General features: G+C 56.3%; 1 protein-coding gene across 1 annotated transcript in view; it reads right to left on the reverse strand.

Annotated features, from left to right (window-relative positions):
• Positions 1-15,619, reverse strand: part of CCDC33 (coiled-coil domain containing 33) — a 23,089-nt gene extending 7,470 nt beyond the window's left edge. Inside the window, exons 1-3 of the mRNA XM_090148652.1 lie at positions 14,224-15,619; positions 13,510-13,934; positions 12,826-12,984 (exon numbers count right to left, since the gene is read on the reverse strand). Of these exons, the coding sequence (XP_090004778.1) occupies positions 12,826-12,984; positions 13,510-13,934; positions 14,224-14,524 (885 nt within the window). The 5' untranslated portion in view covers positions 14,525-15,619. The remainder of the gene's footprint in view (positions 1-12,825; positions 12,985-13,509; positions 13,935-14,223) is intronic.
• Positions 15,620-15,664: the final 45 nt, after the last annotated feature.

Consider the following 15,664-nt stretch of genomic DNA (forward strand, 5'->3'; position numbering starts at 1 on the left):
CCCCCTGCACCCCCCTCATCCCTTGCAGCATCCTTACCCATTACACTATCCTCACCCCTTGCTGCACCCTCATTCCCCTGCAGCATCTTCACCCCTTTCTGCATCCCCATCTCTTGATGCATCCTCACTCCTTGCTGAATCCTCACCCCCCTGCAGCACCCCCATCCCTTGCAGCATCCTCACTCCTTGTTGCATTCTCACCCCTTGCAGCACCTTCACCCCCCTGCAGCAGCCTCATGCCTTGCAGCACCCTCACCCCTTGCAACGTCCTCATCCTTTGAAGCACCCTGATCCTCTGCAGCATCTTTATCCCTTTCAGCATCCTCCCTCCTCAGAGCAGCCCCACTCTGCAGCCTCATCACCGCTTGCAGCATCTCCCCCCTCTCAGCACCCCACTGCAGCACCCCCACTCCTTGCAGCATCTTCACCTCTCACTGCACCACCACACCTTCACCTCTCACAGCACCATCACCCTTGCAGCCCCCTCACCCCCTGCAGCATCCCTTCACCTTGCAGCCCCAGCCCCGCACTGTGAACACCAAGCATGCATCTCCAGCACCACGCTCCCTGCCAGGGCCCTGCATCGCCTTGCTTTGCTTTCCCCATGCCCCACCATAATTAAGGCATTCAAGGTGAGCCCCCCCCCCGGCATGTACAAGCAGAAGACTTTAGGTTTGATCTCAGGGCTCAGCAGCGAGGAAGTGACAGCGCTGTGATCAACGCGGCCGCGCCGTCGGGGCTGTCATGTCGCTGCCACTGCACGCATGGCCCATTAGTAGGGTGTCAGCCCCCATCGGCGGGGCTGTCAGCAGATGGCTGTGAGCCCCCAGCACCTTACAGCATCCGATCTGCCCCCCTCCCTCCGTGCAGGGTGGGTGGGTGGAAGCCCCCCGCCCACTGCTCTCCTTTATGGCAGCACCCCGTTAGGTTGGGCACGGGAGGGGAGCCATAAAGCTCAGCGGGTTGGGTGGAAAAATAAATAGCTTTTCTTTCTTTTGATTTTATGATATGTATATATATATTTTTTTCTTTATTGCTCATTCTCTTTCTGCCTTTTCAGCCTGAATTGCAGCCCCCACACCCACTGCAACACCCATCCCTTGCAGCCCCCCCATTCAAAGGAGCACCCCCATCTCTTGCAACAATCCCACCCCTTGAAGCCCTCCCACCCACTGCAACAGCTCCACCCCTTGCAGCCCCTCGTTCTAAGCAGCACCCCCGTCCTTTGCAATACCCCCTACCCTTGCAATCCCCCCAACCATTGCAACACCCCCACCCTTTGCAGCCCCTTAATCCGCTGCAACACCCCCACCCCTTGCAGCTCACCACCCACAACAATAGTCCCATCCTTTGCAGCCCTCCCACCCATTGCCACCCCCATTCCCTTGCAGCCCCCTATTCTATGCAGCACCCCCATCCCTTGCCACACCTCCACACCTCACAGCACCCAAATCCCTTGCATCACCCCAAACCTGTGCAGCATCCCCACTCCTTACAATACCCCCACCCCTGCAGCACCCTCACCCTTTGCAGCACCTCCATCCACTGCACCACCCCCAATCATTGCAGCACTCTTTGCAGCCCCCCAACCCATTGCAACATCCCCACCCCTTGCAGCCCCCCCAACCCGTTGCAGCCCTCATTCCCTTGCAGCCCTCCATTCTATGCAGCATCCCCACCCCCTGCAACACCTCCACACCTTGCAGCACCCCAATCCCTTGTAGCACTCCCACCCTTGCAGCCCCCCACCCATTGCAACACCCCCACCCCTCTCAGTACACAATGATGAGGATCCTTCTGAACCTTCAAGACCCAGAATTCCAGCAGGAAGACCCCAATTTACCCTGACCATCCACCCCAACCCCAGCACCTTTGCAGGCCCTGCTGCCCCCCTGCCTTTCCCCTGCTATTGAAGGAACAGAGCGGAGCTGTAAGGACCTGTTATGGCAAAGGCAGCTGGCTGCGGTATGGGGAAATATTAGCGCCACAAGGGCTGGGTTTGAATTCCCCCCGTAGCTCCATTTATCAATACAAAGGGCTGGGAGGAGGAGAGCAGCTGCTTTTTTTTTCTGCACAGCTGAAAAGTAGGAGATGGAGGTGCCTGGGGTCTAAAACCTAATGCAGCGATAATAGGGGAGAATTCGCTAAATGGATTCGGGATGGAGCGAGGGGATGGAAAGTGGTGCGGGTACACATTGCCACAGGGGTGATGGTATGGAGCTGGGTGAGCTGTGCTTTTGGGGGGAGCCCAGGGCAGCAGTGCCAGACACTGCCGGCGGCCTTAATGTGATTTCTCTGCCCTCATTTCCCTTGCCCTGCTCCCGCCAGGCTGGCTGTTATGGACTCGCCGCTAATCTGGTTATGGGGGAAGTCGCCACTAATGGAGGGAGCGAGGAGCTGTGTGCCTGGCTTTGGGCATAGCGCCGTGCTGCACGGAGTGATGAAGCCCACGAGGTGATGCTGAGCACCCTGGGGACCGTGCTCAACCGATTTGCCCTCCCACCTCCCCTCTGCTCTCCTGGAGGTGAGCAATCATCCTCCGCATGGATGCCGAACGCTCCGTGCTCCCCAAAGCTCAAACAGCATCAAAAGCCCCACAAGGGCCAGAATCATGCAAAATGCAACAGTTTAGGGTCCGCCTGCAATTACTGGGGCTGGCGTCCAGCTGCTGCCCAGCCCTCGCTCGCTGCAGAGCGCGTGCTCTTAATTCAATTAGCGCTGCCCCGAACGCTCCCTTGGGGCTGGTGGGCGGCAGGCGACCAATTCCCCTTAACGAAGACATTGCCTGTTTCTGCACGGCTTTCCCCCATCCCATCACGGACAGGCGTCAATCAAAGCATCCCCACGGCACAAGGCCACATTGGCCGTGCAGCAGCACGACCCCAAAACCCAGAAACCCATTTACATGCAAGGGCTGACGGCCACGCTGGCGCTGCGACAATCGGTACGCCAGGCACCGATCCGCTCCCGCTCCTAAATGGCAGCAATTACATAAATTAAGGCTGGTTAAGCAGCCTGTTGAGTTGGCATTGCCTGGAAAATAACAGCGTTGGATTTTCCTTTTCCTTCGTTCCTCCTTATTTTTGGAGGATTTTGCTTTCTGTTTTTGGTGATGTTTAGACCGCCGTGGGTCAAACACACCACAGCCATGCCGTGTCCAGGGAAGCACAGCGATCACTGATGGAGCCACAATTAACCAGCAAGGGTGACTAATAAATAGGGAGCGATGAATAAAAAGAGGTGTTCAATAACCAGGGCGATTAATCACAAGAGGTGATTAATTAACCCCCCGGGGAGGAGGGCATCTCCATGTGCGCTTTGGGACCGGCGGCTCACATCCTGCACACGTGTGCCCTGCGTGGCCAAACTCCCGTTCACCATGCGAGGTGGCACAGCTGGGGAGGGGAAGGGAGAAGGAAGGGGAACTGTGTGCCTCCATTTGTGCAAAGCCAGCTTAATTTTCCACCACGAGACTTTTTCCCCTTCATTCAACTAACACGCCACGTTCCGGCCCAGCCTTTGATTTCTTTGTCTCAGATCTTTTGTTCCCATTTGTGCTCTGTTAGGGAGCAGGGGGGAGTGGGGACACCCCAGCCAAGCTATCCCCCCATAGGGCTGAGCATCCCACGTAGGGCTGCACATATGCCCAGGGTTTATTTATCTGCACTCCATATAAAAAGCCCAGCCGATCCGGAGCAGCCCACCAGCTCACAGCCGTACTGCACTCCTTTTTGTTCCCTCGCCCAGCTCTTCCTAAGGAGAGGGTGGGGGGGGAAAGGGAGAGAGAATGGGCTCCCAGATCAAAACAATAATCAGCTAAATGAATTCCGCAGCATTTTCCCGCATGACTGCGAGTGATAATTTAGTGCAGCAGCCAGCTGGAAGCAAAAGGATTAATTCTGCACTTAGTGACACCCCTGTGAATAATTCATCAGACGCAGACCCCTTTTTTGCTGACCCCCCCGGGCTGCAGCTCCAAACCCCCCCGGCCGGCAGCAGGGCTCCCTGGGGAGGGGGCAATGAAATCACCAGAAATTAACTTTATGGATATTAGGGTTGGTTGGTTTGGTTGTTGGTTTATTTTTGCAAAGGGGCTCGGGGTCAGTTGCAGCCATCAGATCGATCGCTCGGGGCTGAAGGTGAGTGGGGTTCTCCCCATTCCCCCATTGCTGACACACCTTCCCCTGGGGGGGGGCACAAATGATGAAAGATGGGGAAAATTCTCACCGCCTCAAAGCAACCCACTCTGAATATGGGAAGTTTGGGGGGTTTGCCATGGAGTGGGGCCATCACTGCCCACTGGGTTGCTGTGCCAAGGGGTTCCCCAGCCTGTCCCCATGTTGGTGATACCCAAGACTTGGGGTGTGTGTGGGGTACTTGGGGCAGCACGGGCTCCCTGCAGGGTGTCAGATCTGATGCTTTGATGCGGGCAGACGGCTTGGCACAGAGCCTTGCAGCCTGGAAGGAGGAGGAGGAGGAGGAGGAGGAGGAAGGGGCAGCCTTCTTTCTCCGTGGTGCAGCCCTAAATGTTGGCACGAGTGGAGATGGAGTTAGCCAAGAAGAATGGGCCCAAGCTCAGGCAGCTCACCCGTAGCCAGCTGGGCAAGGAGGGGTTAACCAGATGGGCACACATCCCCCTGCTCTCCCCGACTCCCCTCCCCCCCCCCCCCCAAATAAGCGAGGTGTTGGCTGCTGGAGGTGAGCACATTGTGTGCAGACGCTGATGGGAAGGGACAGGCGTGGTGACACACTGCATGGGGCCACCGAGTGCCATCAGCCCGTGCTGGCACCCGCTCTCTTCCCAGTTCCACATCCCACACACCCTGCATGAGAGCGGGCTGGGGTGAGAAACCAACAATTATTGCAATGAATGAAATGCACCGGCGGGTTTGATGGGAAATCGCAGCCTTGCGGGTGTCTGGGCGTTTGGCCGGCCTCCCCTAAGTCATATTTTATTTATGGCTTCTCCGAACACGTTGGCGCAGCGTTTTGCTCCTCAGATGCAGAAAAATACACGGGATGGGGAGAGCCATGCCCTCCTTGGGTGCACCCAAATTGGTCACTCGAAGCATCCTGTTGCCCTGGCAACAGGGGATTGGGAAGCACGGAGTGAGTTTGTTGGGTCTCAGCTCCGTCTTTGGGATCTCCCTGCCTTTATCCCCTCCTTGCAGCAGGAGTGACATGGGCGCATCCGGTGGGTGCCCCATGGCATGACCCTGTGTGTGCTCCCATGCCTCCCTGCCGTTCTCTCAGCTCTGCCCCCGTGACTCACTCTACAAGTTGACAAGCGCAAAGCGATGCTTTTTATCAGAAAAAAAAAAAAAAAAAGGAAGGAGCTGATGGAAGGCAAAACCGCCCTCTCTTTATGCTGCCATCAAGGCCTTCCCTTCCCCCAACCTGACAAGAGGCACCAGCCTTAACTCCTGCTTGGCCAACCCGGGGTGCATCCCCAAAAGCTGCTTTCTGATGGGAGAACCATTGGTTGGAACATTTTGGGGAGCTCCTTCCCATCAAGCAAGGGGGGATAAGGGGATTTGGGATGCTCAGCCCCCACACGCTGGGCTCTTTGGGATGGGTGAGGGCTGAGCCTGTGCCGTGTACTGAACACCTGATCCCAGTGTGCACAGCCCCTTTTATCCAAAGGGCCATTGCGGGCTCCAGAGGCTAATTATCCGCAGTATTGATGATGAAGGGATGGGGAGGGGGCTGCCGGGAAGAGAGGAGATTGAATGTTAACGACCGCTGTCATTAAAGCCAGCACGTAACAAGGCTGAGCAATAATTACTGCAGCCATAGGGGCTGCATATCCTGATAATGCTTGGTTTGTGCTGCTTTCGCCCTTGTGGCACGTCTTCCACATCAGGGCTGGGTTGGGGTGAATCCCTCTACTTTGGGGCACCTGTCTGCAGGAGCATCCATTGCTCACAGCCTGACTTGGATGGGGACCATGAAGGCTGTGACGTGGTGTTATCAAAAGTGTCACAAATACCCCATTGGTGGGACATGGCAGCGGAAAAGTGGCTGGTGGTGGAGAGACCTCCCTCTGTTCTTGTTAATGGGTTTGGTGGCTTCTCACTGCCTCATTGGAGCATGAATGGGTTTGGTGACCCCTCACTGCTCCATTACAGTGGGAATGGGTTTGGTGACCCCTCACTGCCCCATTGGGGTATGGATAGGTTTGGTGGCCCCTCACTGCCCCAGTGCAGTAGGGATAAGTTCAGTGACCCCTCTCTGCCCCATTGGTGCATGGATGGAGTTGGTGGCCCCTCGCTGCCCCATTGCTGCAAGGAGCATGTTCTCCATGCTTCTCCTACTGTCCCCTTTTGGGGCAGCTGTGGTCAGCAAAGCCCACCTGTGGGATGTGGAGCTGAGCTGGGCAGCCTGGGCAGGTGGGAATTTGCATGGGGCTGCAGGAAAATCAGCTCTCCAGTAATGAGCTCTGTGGGGGATTGCTCCACCAGCAACGTGCTTGGGGTCCGAATGAAGCCAGGCCTGGGAGGAGAAGGAGGAGGAGGAGGGTGAGAACTGCCTGCTCCGGGCCCCCTTCATTATAGACTTGCCTAAGGATGAGAGCATTCAAGAGCTGTGAAGTGGAGGGGAAAAAAACCTTCCCAATGGAAGGGGCAGGGCAGCAGCGGGCTGTGAGTGGGGCTGTCTGTTTCTGGGTAGCTCAGCAGCATTCAGCAGCGACCTTGAGTTTCTTCTCTCCCTGCTGAAGTGCAGAAAGGAAGAAGCACGGGGGTTTTTCACCCTGTATCCCACTCTGATGGCAGCAGGCTTTGTGCCGCTAATTGCACTGCACCTGCCAAGGTCAGCCCTGCAGCACGGCAGCCAGCAGTGGTATATCAGCGTGCATGGAGGTCAGGGTGGGAGCAGAGCATCCCAAACCCATGCAAACAGGGTTGTCCTCATCCCACTCCCATCTTATTGGGGTGATGCACCGGGTGGAACCTAGCTCCCACCAGCTCCTTCCTATGCAGATAAACCCACCTCTGCGCAGAGGCACGCTGCCCTCCTTCATAGCAAGCACCCTGACAAACAATCAGCAATTCCCTTCTGCCTTGCCTCCCTCACTATGGTTACTAAAAGGCCCCTCATGTGTCCTGCATCCCGAATCCTCCCCCCCCCCCACCCCTTCCATCACTCCCCCGTTACCATGGCGATGCTGTGATGGAGCGGCACCAGGATGGAGAGGGAGAGACGTACCAACCTGCACCAACCCTCGCACTGGCGTTTAGGATATTGATGTTTAAATCTCCTGAGATTATCTGGGGGTAATTGGTTTATGGAAATAGAGACAACTCCTGCCTGGGACTTACCAGGGTTGATGGGGGGGGGGTGCAAGAAATGGGGATGGGGTGACGAAGGGGCTGCATGGCTCAGTGTTTCTGTACAACACACAGCAAGCAACAGTTTGTTTGCACAGCAGAGCTCTGTAAAGCTGCTCCTGGCTCTTTGCTTGATCCCAAGCAGACAATCCCAGGTTCCAGCCCCACATCCCGCAGCATCTCTGCACTCACTGGGTGTTGCTGTGGGGAAGATGCCTGGGGAAGAAAAAATAAGCAATTTCCCCCAGCAAAATTTCAGCCCTTGCATTGTGCCCCAGCGCCGGGGCTCTGCCTGCCCAACCCAAAGCACGGCCGCCTAATAGCATCCCCTGGCACATGCATAATGCAGTTCTCCTTGCCCGGGTGTCTTGTTTTATTTATCAAAACACTCTTTTATTTATTATGATATCATCCCAAAAACCAAGCAGCCGAATGCTTTGACATCACTTTTGGCTTTCGATATTATGCACGCTCACTTCCCAATGCCCCACGTGTGGATTTATGTCCTGGCAAGGAGCTCCCAGAGAGGTTCTCCGCTGGAAAAACACACTGTGGCCACATAGAATGTCTTACTCCACTAGACAGGGGGTAAAGTGATGATAGGTGGGTGATGGTAGCAATGGCACCCACATCCTGCAGCCCAAGCACGGTCCCCCAGACCCTAACAGTGCGGGTAAGTCACCCCATTTTGCCCCCACATTGTGTTAACATGGACTTGGCAGATATTGGGATTCCAGCCCAGCCCTTGGAGAAGGGGAGAAGCAAGCACCCCCCCACCTCTCCCCACCCAATTAATTCACACCAGCTGATGCGACGAGGCACGGAGAGGCCGCAAGCTGCTCCTCATTGCAGGGGGACCGTCCCTCTGCCGCTCACACCCCGAGCATGTGAGAGACATCCCCCCTCCCCATCCCCATATCCCCGGTGCTTATAATGCACTGTAACATTTCCCTCCGCCCCGCGGGCTGCTCAGAGCCTCTGCGTGCAGATCCCAGCCGACACGTGGCTTCAGCTCCCCGGTCCCTAACGAGGGGCTGCCTTGTCCTACACCCCCCACATGTCACCACCCCGCTGTGAGCACCGTGCTGGCTTCAGCAGGGTGGAACCAAAGGACTCCCCATGGCAAACAACCCCCTATCTGCTCTTTTCGCTGCACAAAGACACGCAGGGCGGATGGCAGCACCCAAAAGAGATGCTCAGAGAGCACGGAGAGGGACTGACATCTGATTTTTGGACTATTTTCTCATGTTTTCCTATTTTTCCCCAATCTGGATAACACACCATCTATCCCAGCACACATCCCTGCTGCCAACGCCTGTACGTACGTCTCCTGGAAAATCTATTGTATCGTACCTCTAGCAACGGTTGCGGGGTGATAATTAGCAGTGGATTTTAATAGAAAATTCACAAATGGTACAGCTAAGGAAAGCTCAGCACAGCGACAAAACCATTTAAAAATAGCAGGTGTGAGCCATGCTGGGCTCTGCAAACAGCACGCTGCCAGCCCATAGCCCCAGTCTTTCCAGTGCCACAATGAGCCACCCTACAACACCCAGCTGGAAGGGTTCAGCTGTTGGGATGCTCCTTGGTCCTCTGGAGCAAGATTGTGGCTGGTGGAGTTTGCAGCCTGGAGCTTTGGAGCTGGAGCATCACTGAACCCATGAACCCATAGCCCAGAGTGGCTTGGGGAAGGGATGGAGGGGTTGGTGCATACATGGGATGCTGCAAAGTGGGGAGGTGTGCCAATGGTGTGATGCAGAATGGGGTCCTGCATTCAGTGTGACTGGGGCTCCCCTGCAGCATCAGCAGTGATTTATGAGAAGCTATTGGATGGCACAGCTTTATCCGCCCCTGGAGACCCCATAAAACAACAGTGGGAAGATGGACTGGGGCCGGTGTGAGCTCTCCTCCCCGATGGCTCCCCAGGCTCCTTTCAGCACGCTGCGAGGCATAAAGCGTTGGGCTTTAACTGAGTGCTGTGGTTATGGCAATGGAGTTGCAGCATGGTGTAACTGGGGCCAGGCACCGCGTGGGGTTGTGGGGGTCCCAACCCCTCAAAAGGTGATGTTCTGCTGCCTATGTCACCCATCCCCTGCTCCCTGCAGCACGGAGGGACAGGAGGAGCAGATGTGGGGGGGGGGATCATGCAACCTTGACCCCGGTGCCACCCATCCCCAGCCCTTCCCGTTTCCTGCACCGCAGCAGGCAGCTAATCACATTTGGGGCTGCAAAATCTCATTTAGGCTCTATTAATGCCGAGTTGCATGGCACAGGCCCCGGCCTGTCTCTGATGAGTGGAGTGAGGAAGGCAATGCAGCTCCGGAATGAGCTTGGGGAAGCGGCCAAACCCAATTAATCCTAGGGGGGGAGATGGAACAACATCCTCCTCCCACATGCAGAGGGCATCCCTGGCCCCACAGACCCCAGCAGCATCGCTTCCTTCATTATCCACTGCCATTCTGCATCCACAATGTCGCCTTGAGGGGACCCTGAGGGTGCTCATTAGAGATCACAGGGCGGTTTGGTGCCCCCCCTCCCATCACAACCCTTTTCCAGGACAATCCCTGCCCCGGGCGGGGGGGGGATCCCTATGGGCCAACTCTTTGCTGAAGCCATTTGGTTCCATTCCTGCAGCACAACTCCCAATTCACCTGGCACATAATGAGCGTGCTGGCAGCCCAGCCTCCCTCCCGTTCCATTAGGGGAGCTTTACGCTCTCTATATTTGTCAGCGCCACGCGCCTGATTTCCTTCCCCCTTCCTCTTAAAGCAGAGCAATTTTTTTCTCTTTAGCCCCATTTGCTTTTCTCAGAAAGGCAGACGCTTTGACACTTAAAGGGACACGATGACTGAAATTGCAGGAATTAGTGCTGGCAGACACCGCTCGCTCCGCACGTCGATGCGAGGCACTTCCCAAAGGGTTCCTGCTTGGAGATGAGCGAATCACATACCCTTTTTCCCCACTGAGCCCCTGCCTTGAGCTCTTTGCTCCATTTGAGCTGAGAAAACACATATTGCTGCTCTGCTCGTACCAGATTCCTGACCTCATCTCAATCTCTATAAATGCAAACAGGGTATTGGGACCAAGAAATTCCACCCAGCTGCTCCAGCATCCCAATGTATGATTTCCATACCATCTAGGAAACAAAATCTCCCCCCTTCCATGCTTCAAAGGCTCCCCAGGGTGGGAGACCCAGAGCCTTGTGATGCGCAGAACTCAGGGAGACTGCTTATTACTGGGGAAAAATCAATTGTCAGAGGGCAAAGACAGTGCAGGGAGGGTGGCTTGGTGTCGGCATCGTGGTCATCTCAACCTTAAGCTCCTTTCTGGTGCCTCTCAAAGGAGCAGGACGCAGGAGATGGGATGCTCAACAAGGGATGCTGAGCATGGGATGCTGCGTGTGGGATATGGAATGCTGGGTGTGGGATGCTGGACACGTGATGCTAGGTGTGGGACGCAGAGCCTCCAGAGGATGCCTGTGAAGTCCCCGATGAACCCATCATCCTGACAGCCTTTCAAAGGCCGACAAATTGCTCGCCGGAGCGGCGTCATTCATCGCCCTGCTGGCAAAGTTTGTTTTTTCAGCCTCATTGGCTTTCCAGTGAATGGAGCAGCTCGCGGCCCTTCTCTTCAGCCCGGAGGTGGTATGACCCTGGCTGTCACCACGATGAGTGACACGAGGTGGCCAGGGCACAGATGGGAGACACGCGCCATCCATCACCCACTAACAGAGAGCTCAGCCCCGGTGAGGGGAAGACAGAAGCTTTTATCAGGGAGGAAAAAGCTTTCATCCATCGCTCAGCAAGATGGGGCATGTGGCGTGAACATCCACATCCCAGGAACCCAGGTGGGCAAAAATGACCCAACTGCAACCCCTAAAGCAGCTCCCAGTGGCCATATGCATGGGGAGGGAGGGCTGTGATCCCCGTGCCCTGAGAGCAACAGATTGCTGTGGCAGGATGGGTGCCCGGCTGCCAGCTGGCCTGGCAACACACCTTCATGGGCTGGCAACCAGCTCTGTCTGCCAAGGAGAGCTCCAAAAGCTGGCATCTCCCCACGGCTGGGTGAGAGGAGGCATCCCTTGGGGTGATGCTGTGGGATTTGTGCTCGCCCAGCCCGACCGCTCACCCATGGCATTGAGCACATGCCACATGGGTGGCTGGAAATGGCCAGGCTGGGAGCGTGCAGTGAGCTGCAAGGTGCCATGCCCAAACCCTGGGACAATTAGGGACCGTCTGGCTCTGCAATGTGCTCGAGGTGCCTGAGCAGGCAGCAGAGCCTCTCACTTCGTGCCGAGGAATACATTAGCCACAGGTTGAGGGGAGATGAGAAAATTGTTATCGCCGTGCCTTGGCCTTTTGGGAGGAGCTCAGTACCCATACATCAGCTTCTCTGCGTGATGAGGACACCAACAATGCACTCTCCTTTCCACACCCCCCACCCCCCCCGGCTCCCTTCTGCCCAAAACACTCAGCCCTGCCATAAGGATGATCTCAAGGGGAAACCGAGGCACCATGCAAGGCCACTGTCCCTCCTCACCCCACAACAAGCAAAGGGCTCCAGCATCACCTCATCCCCTCCCAGCAGCCAGCTCTCCCCCGCCTCTCAGCTTCTAATTTTTAAATAAAACCCATCTCTGCAAATGCCTGCATGCTGACATCAGCAGCAGGTGATTGATCGTTGCCGAGTGCTGCATTCCCCCCGGGGGCCCCGCAGTGAGGGGGGATTGCATTGGTGTTTCCTCGAGCCCCCATCCTGCTCCCATCCCTATCGATTGCCATCGCCTTTTCTGTCTAGACATGTGCTGAGCAAACTCAATCAAGCCTCACTAATCACGGGTTTTGCCCAGTAAATATTCCACTAATTGGGACGGGAAGGCAAGGTGTTGGGATTTTGGGACAGCAATGGGGACAGCCTTTGGGGCTGCCATTGGGACAGCCATGAGACAGCCTTTGGGCTGCCATTTGGGATAGCCATGGGACAGGGATGGGACTGCCTTTGGGACCACCATGGAAAAAAACAGCCTTTGGGACAGCCTTGGGATGCAAGCGGAGTGCTGGGAGGACCCCAGAGCACAAGACTTGGCCCCATTTGCATCTCAGCTTCCACGAGAGATGTTTTCACAGGTGTGAACTGCTCCCAGCAGAGATGTGCTCCCAGTGGGATGCCCCTTGGGCAGGGCCCATCCGCTTCCCTTTGTTTGCACAGCTTTTAGTGGCACGCCGTACAAGTGCAGCCTGCTGCTTTGCTAATGCTGACAGTTTCCAGAAGTCTCCATCTGAGCTGGGAGATGAAGTGTTCAAGATTTACAAGCCCACATGACAGTGGTCAGTGTTTTATGAGCCACTCGCTGACACCATGCCTGGCTCCTCCAACCACAGAGCTGCGTTTTGGGGCTAAAATCCCAAAATTTGGTGCCCTGTTCTCCCATTTCCATGGCCCCAGCATCCCAACCCAAGGTCTCCTCCATGGCATCTCCTCCATGCCCTGCACTAACCTGTACTGTCCACGGGCTTGGATCCAGGCTGGATTCTGGTGAGGAGAGGTGGAAGCTCAGTGGCCCCGAAGAAGACGAGGAGGAAGAGGAAGGCTGCTCACCCATGGAGTCACCCTGCAGATCCAGGGAGGAGCTGAGCACAGGGTCAGTCTGTGGCACCTACGGGTGAGGAGAGGGCTTGTAGGGGCACCCCCACACAGACAGAGTCACTCTAGAACCCATTCTTTCAGATTTAATCATCCTCCTCTACCCCCATAGCCCTCAAAGACCAAACCTTATAGTAATAATAACAATAATAATAACTATTATGCAATAAATTCCTCCTATTACCAAGCTCTGCCCAGAGCTCCAGCTGCAGCTGATGGGAACCAGGTGATCCCAGCCTGCCAGGGCAGGGCAGGACAGGGAGGGGTGGGGATGGAGGGTTTCTGCTTCCATGGGGTGGTGCTTCAGGGGCTGCCTGGGGGAGTGAGGAGATTTGGGGTGGGCTAAGGGGATCGTCGCCCTGCTGCAGATCCTATGCTTGGGAGGTAAATAGGGTGAAGTGAGCTGAGCTGGGGAATCACAGAACGGCTTGGATTGGAAGGAACCTCAGAGATCATCAAGTTCCAACCCACTGCTGTGGGCTGAGTTCCCACCCCCATAGGACCCGCCCCAACCCCAGTATTCCCCCTTGCTCCCTACCTCAGCGAGCAGTGAGTGGTAGGCTGACTCAGGTGAGTGCAAGGAGGCACTGGGAGGTGGCCCAGTTGGGGATGCATGCAACGGGGCTGTGCTTGCTGTTCGGTGTCCCCTCTCCTGGGCATGGGGTGATGGTGTTGGAGACACCAGGGCAGGTGGCCGGTGCTCATGCAGGGCAGCAATGAAGGCCAGGTGGCCGCAGTGCATGGCTGGCTGCTCACTGCCTGCCCGCAGCAGGGCCAGCACTGCACTGTAGCGGTACCAGTCCTCATCTTGCCCTGCCAGGAGCTTCACCCGTGGCTGGTCAGGACGGGGATAGATGGCAAAGAAGGCTTCACCCACCCTCTTCCTCCTCAGTAGGGTCCCAGGGCAGTGCAAGGCTTCGATGTGGAGCCGCACGTCGTGGTTCTTGTCGTTCTTGCAGTAACCTGATGGGAGTGCTGGGTCAAGCCTTGGTGTCCCTTCCATGTCACCAATGCAGTAACCTGGTCAGGTGCTTTGGAGACCAACTCAGGCTCAACAGTTTGCTGCAGGAGCAAAGCTACGGGCATGCTAAGGGGTAGGTTTCCAAGCCTGGGGTCCGGCTTTGCCACGAGCCCATCCCTGGGGCAGAGGATACTGTGGGACCCCCCTTTGCCACGAGCCCATCCCTGAAGCAGGGGACACTGTAGGGTCTCCTGCTATATAAGCCCATCCCTATGGCATCCAGCATCTCACCTCTGGGCAGGGTGAAAGTGAACTTCTTCCTCTGGAAGGCGCAGATCTCCCCCAGGTGACCCTGCAGCACGGTGTCGGTGGTGCCGGTATTGGTGGGCACGCTGTCCCCATCCCCAGTGCGCAGTCGGACACTGTCCCCACTGTCCCTCAGCAGTGGGTTCTCCACGGAGAGCCGCAGGGCGTAGTGACCGCGCCGGTTGAACTGGGCGCTCAGCACCTCAAACTCAAAATCCAACACCTTGTCCTCAGCTCGGAGCCGCCAGCGCTGCAGGCTGGCAGGAATGCGGGACTCCCCAGCCATGGAGATGGGGATCCTGATGGCAGGGAGCTCCCAGAGCCCTGCAGCGAGCCCTGGGCTTGTGTCAGAGCAGAATAGGCTCTGCTGGCACTCCCACCTCTTTACAGCAGAAAAACGCCTGGGGGTGCCCCTGGGTATGTGTAGGCTTCACATCTCTTGGCAGGCAGCTTTCAAAGGCAATGCGGTGAAAGAAGAATCCTTGCCCTTGGTGCTGTGGGGAGATGCTGAGGGCTTTCCTTTCCCTCTCTGTGCAAGGACGGAGGCTCTGAGCTCTGGTTTGTTTGTAAGGCAACCAAGTAACTGCCAAGCGGTGGCTGCCTTCCAGCAAACAGCCCAGGATATCCAGGGTGATGCTGCCTGTACAGCAGAGCTGGGTGTGCTGGTATGGAGCGCTCCTCCAGCCCTTTGCCCTGCAAACCCTAGGACAGGTGAATGGGAACGCACCAGATCCTGTGAGACAATCCTGCTCCTCCTGATTCCTGGGCCCCACAGCAATGAGACCTGGGTGCCAAACGTGTGGCTGCCTCTTGGCTCATCCCCAGAGTAAGTTTTCAAGTGGGGTTGTGCATGGAAGTGACTGCCCATTGGGTTGTATGATCCAAGGGAAGAGAATGGGGTGAGAACAAGGGATGAGAGGTGCCCAGACTTGCATCTGGACTGCAGTTTAAGGCTGGAAGCTCTCTGCAGTGGGATGGGAGCGTCTGGGGGAGATGCTTTCCTTCTAAGCTGCTCACCTTCTGCTCAGCATCACAAGGGCTGCTCTTCCCATACAGAAGTGCTCAGCCCACTGGGGGTATTTTGGGATCAAGTTCACACAGTAGTGGGAAGGGAGGTGGAACAGCCCCTCTGAGCCCCCAGCCCTGTCACATCACATTCCCCGATCCCTGTTGAAAATAGTGTGTTCCCACAGCCTTCGGGATGCTTCCAGTGAAACATGAGCCGGGGCCATGCTAGCAGATGGCCCTTCTCCTAGACAGCCTGTCCATCCATACAAAAAACTGCATTCCAGCTCTTCAAGCTTGAAACAACACGGTTATCCTTCTGGGGAGCGGGCAGGGGATTCAGCAGTATGTGGGACTCTGGGGCTGGAGGTTTTGCTTATTTGATGGGAAAGCAGGCACCTGTGGGGTGCCAACCCCAAAT

This window comes from Phasianus colchicus, chromosome 12, assembly GCF_987193195.1.
Source record: "Phasianus colchicus chromosome 12, bPhaCol1.hap1.1, whole genome shotgun sequence".
Lineage (NCBI taxonomy): Eukaryota > Metazoa > Chordata > Aves > Galliformes > Phasianidae > Phasianus > Phasianus colchicus.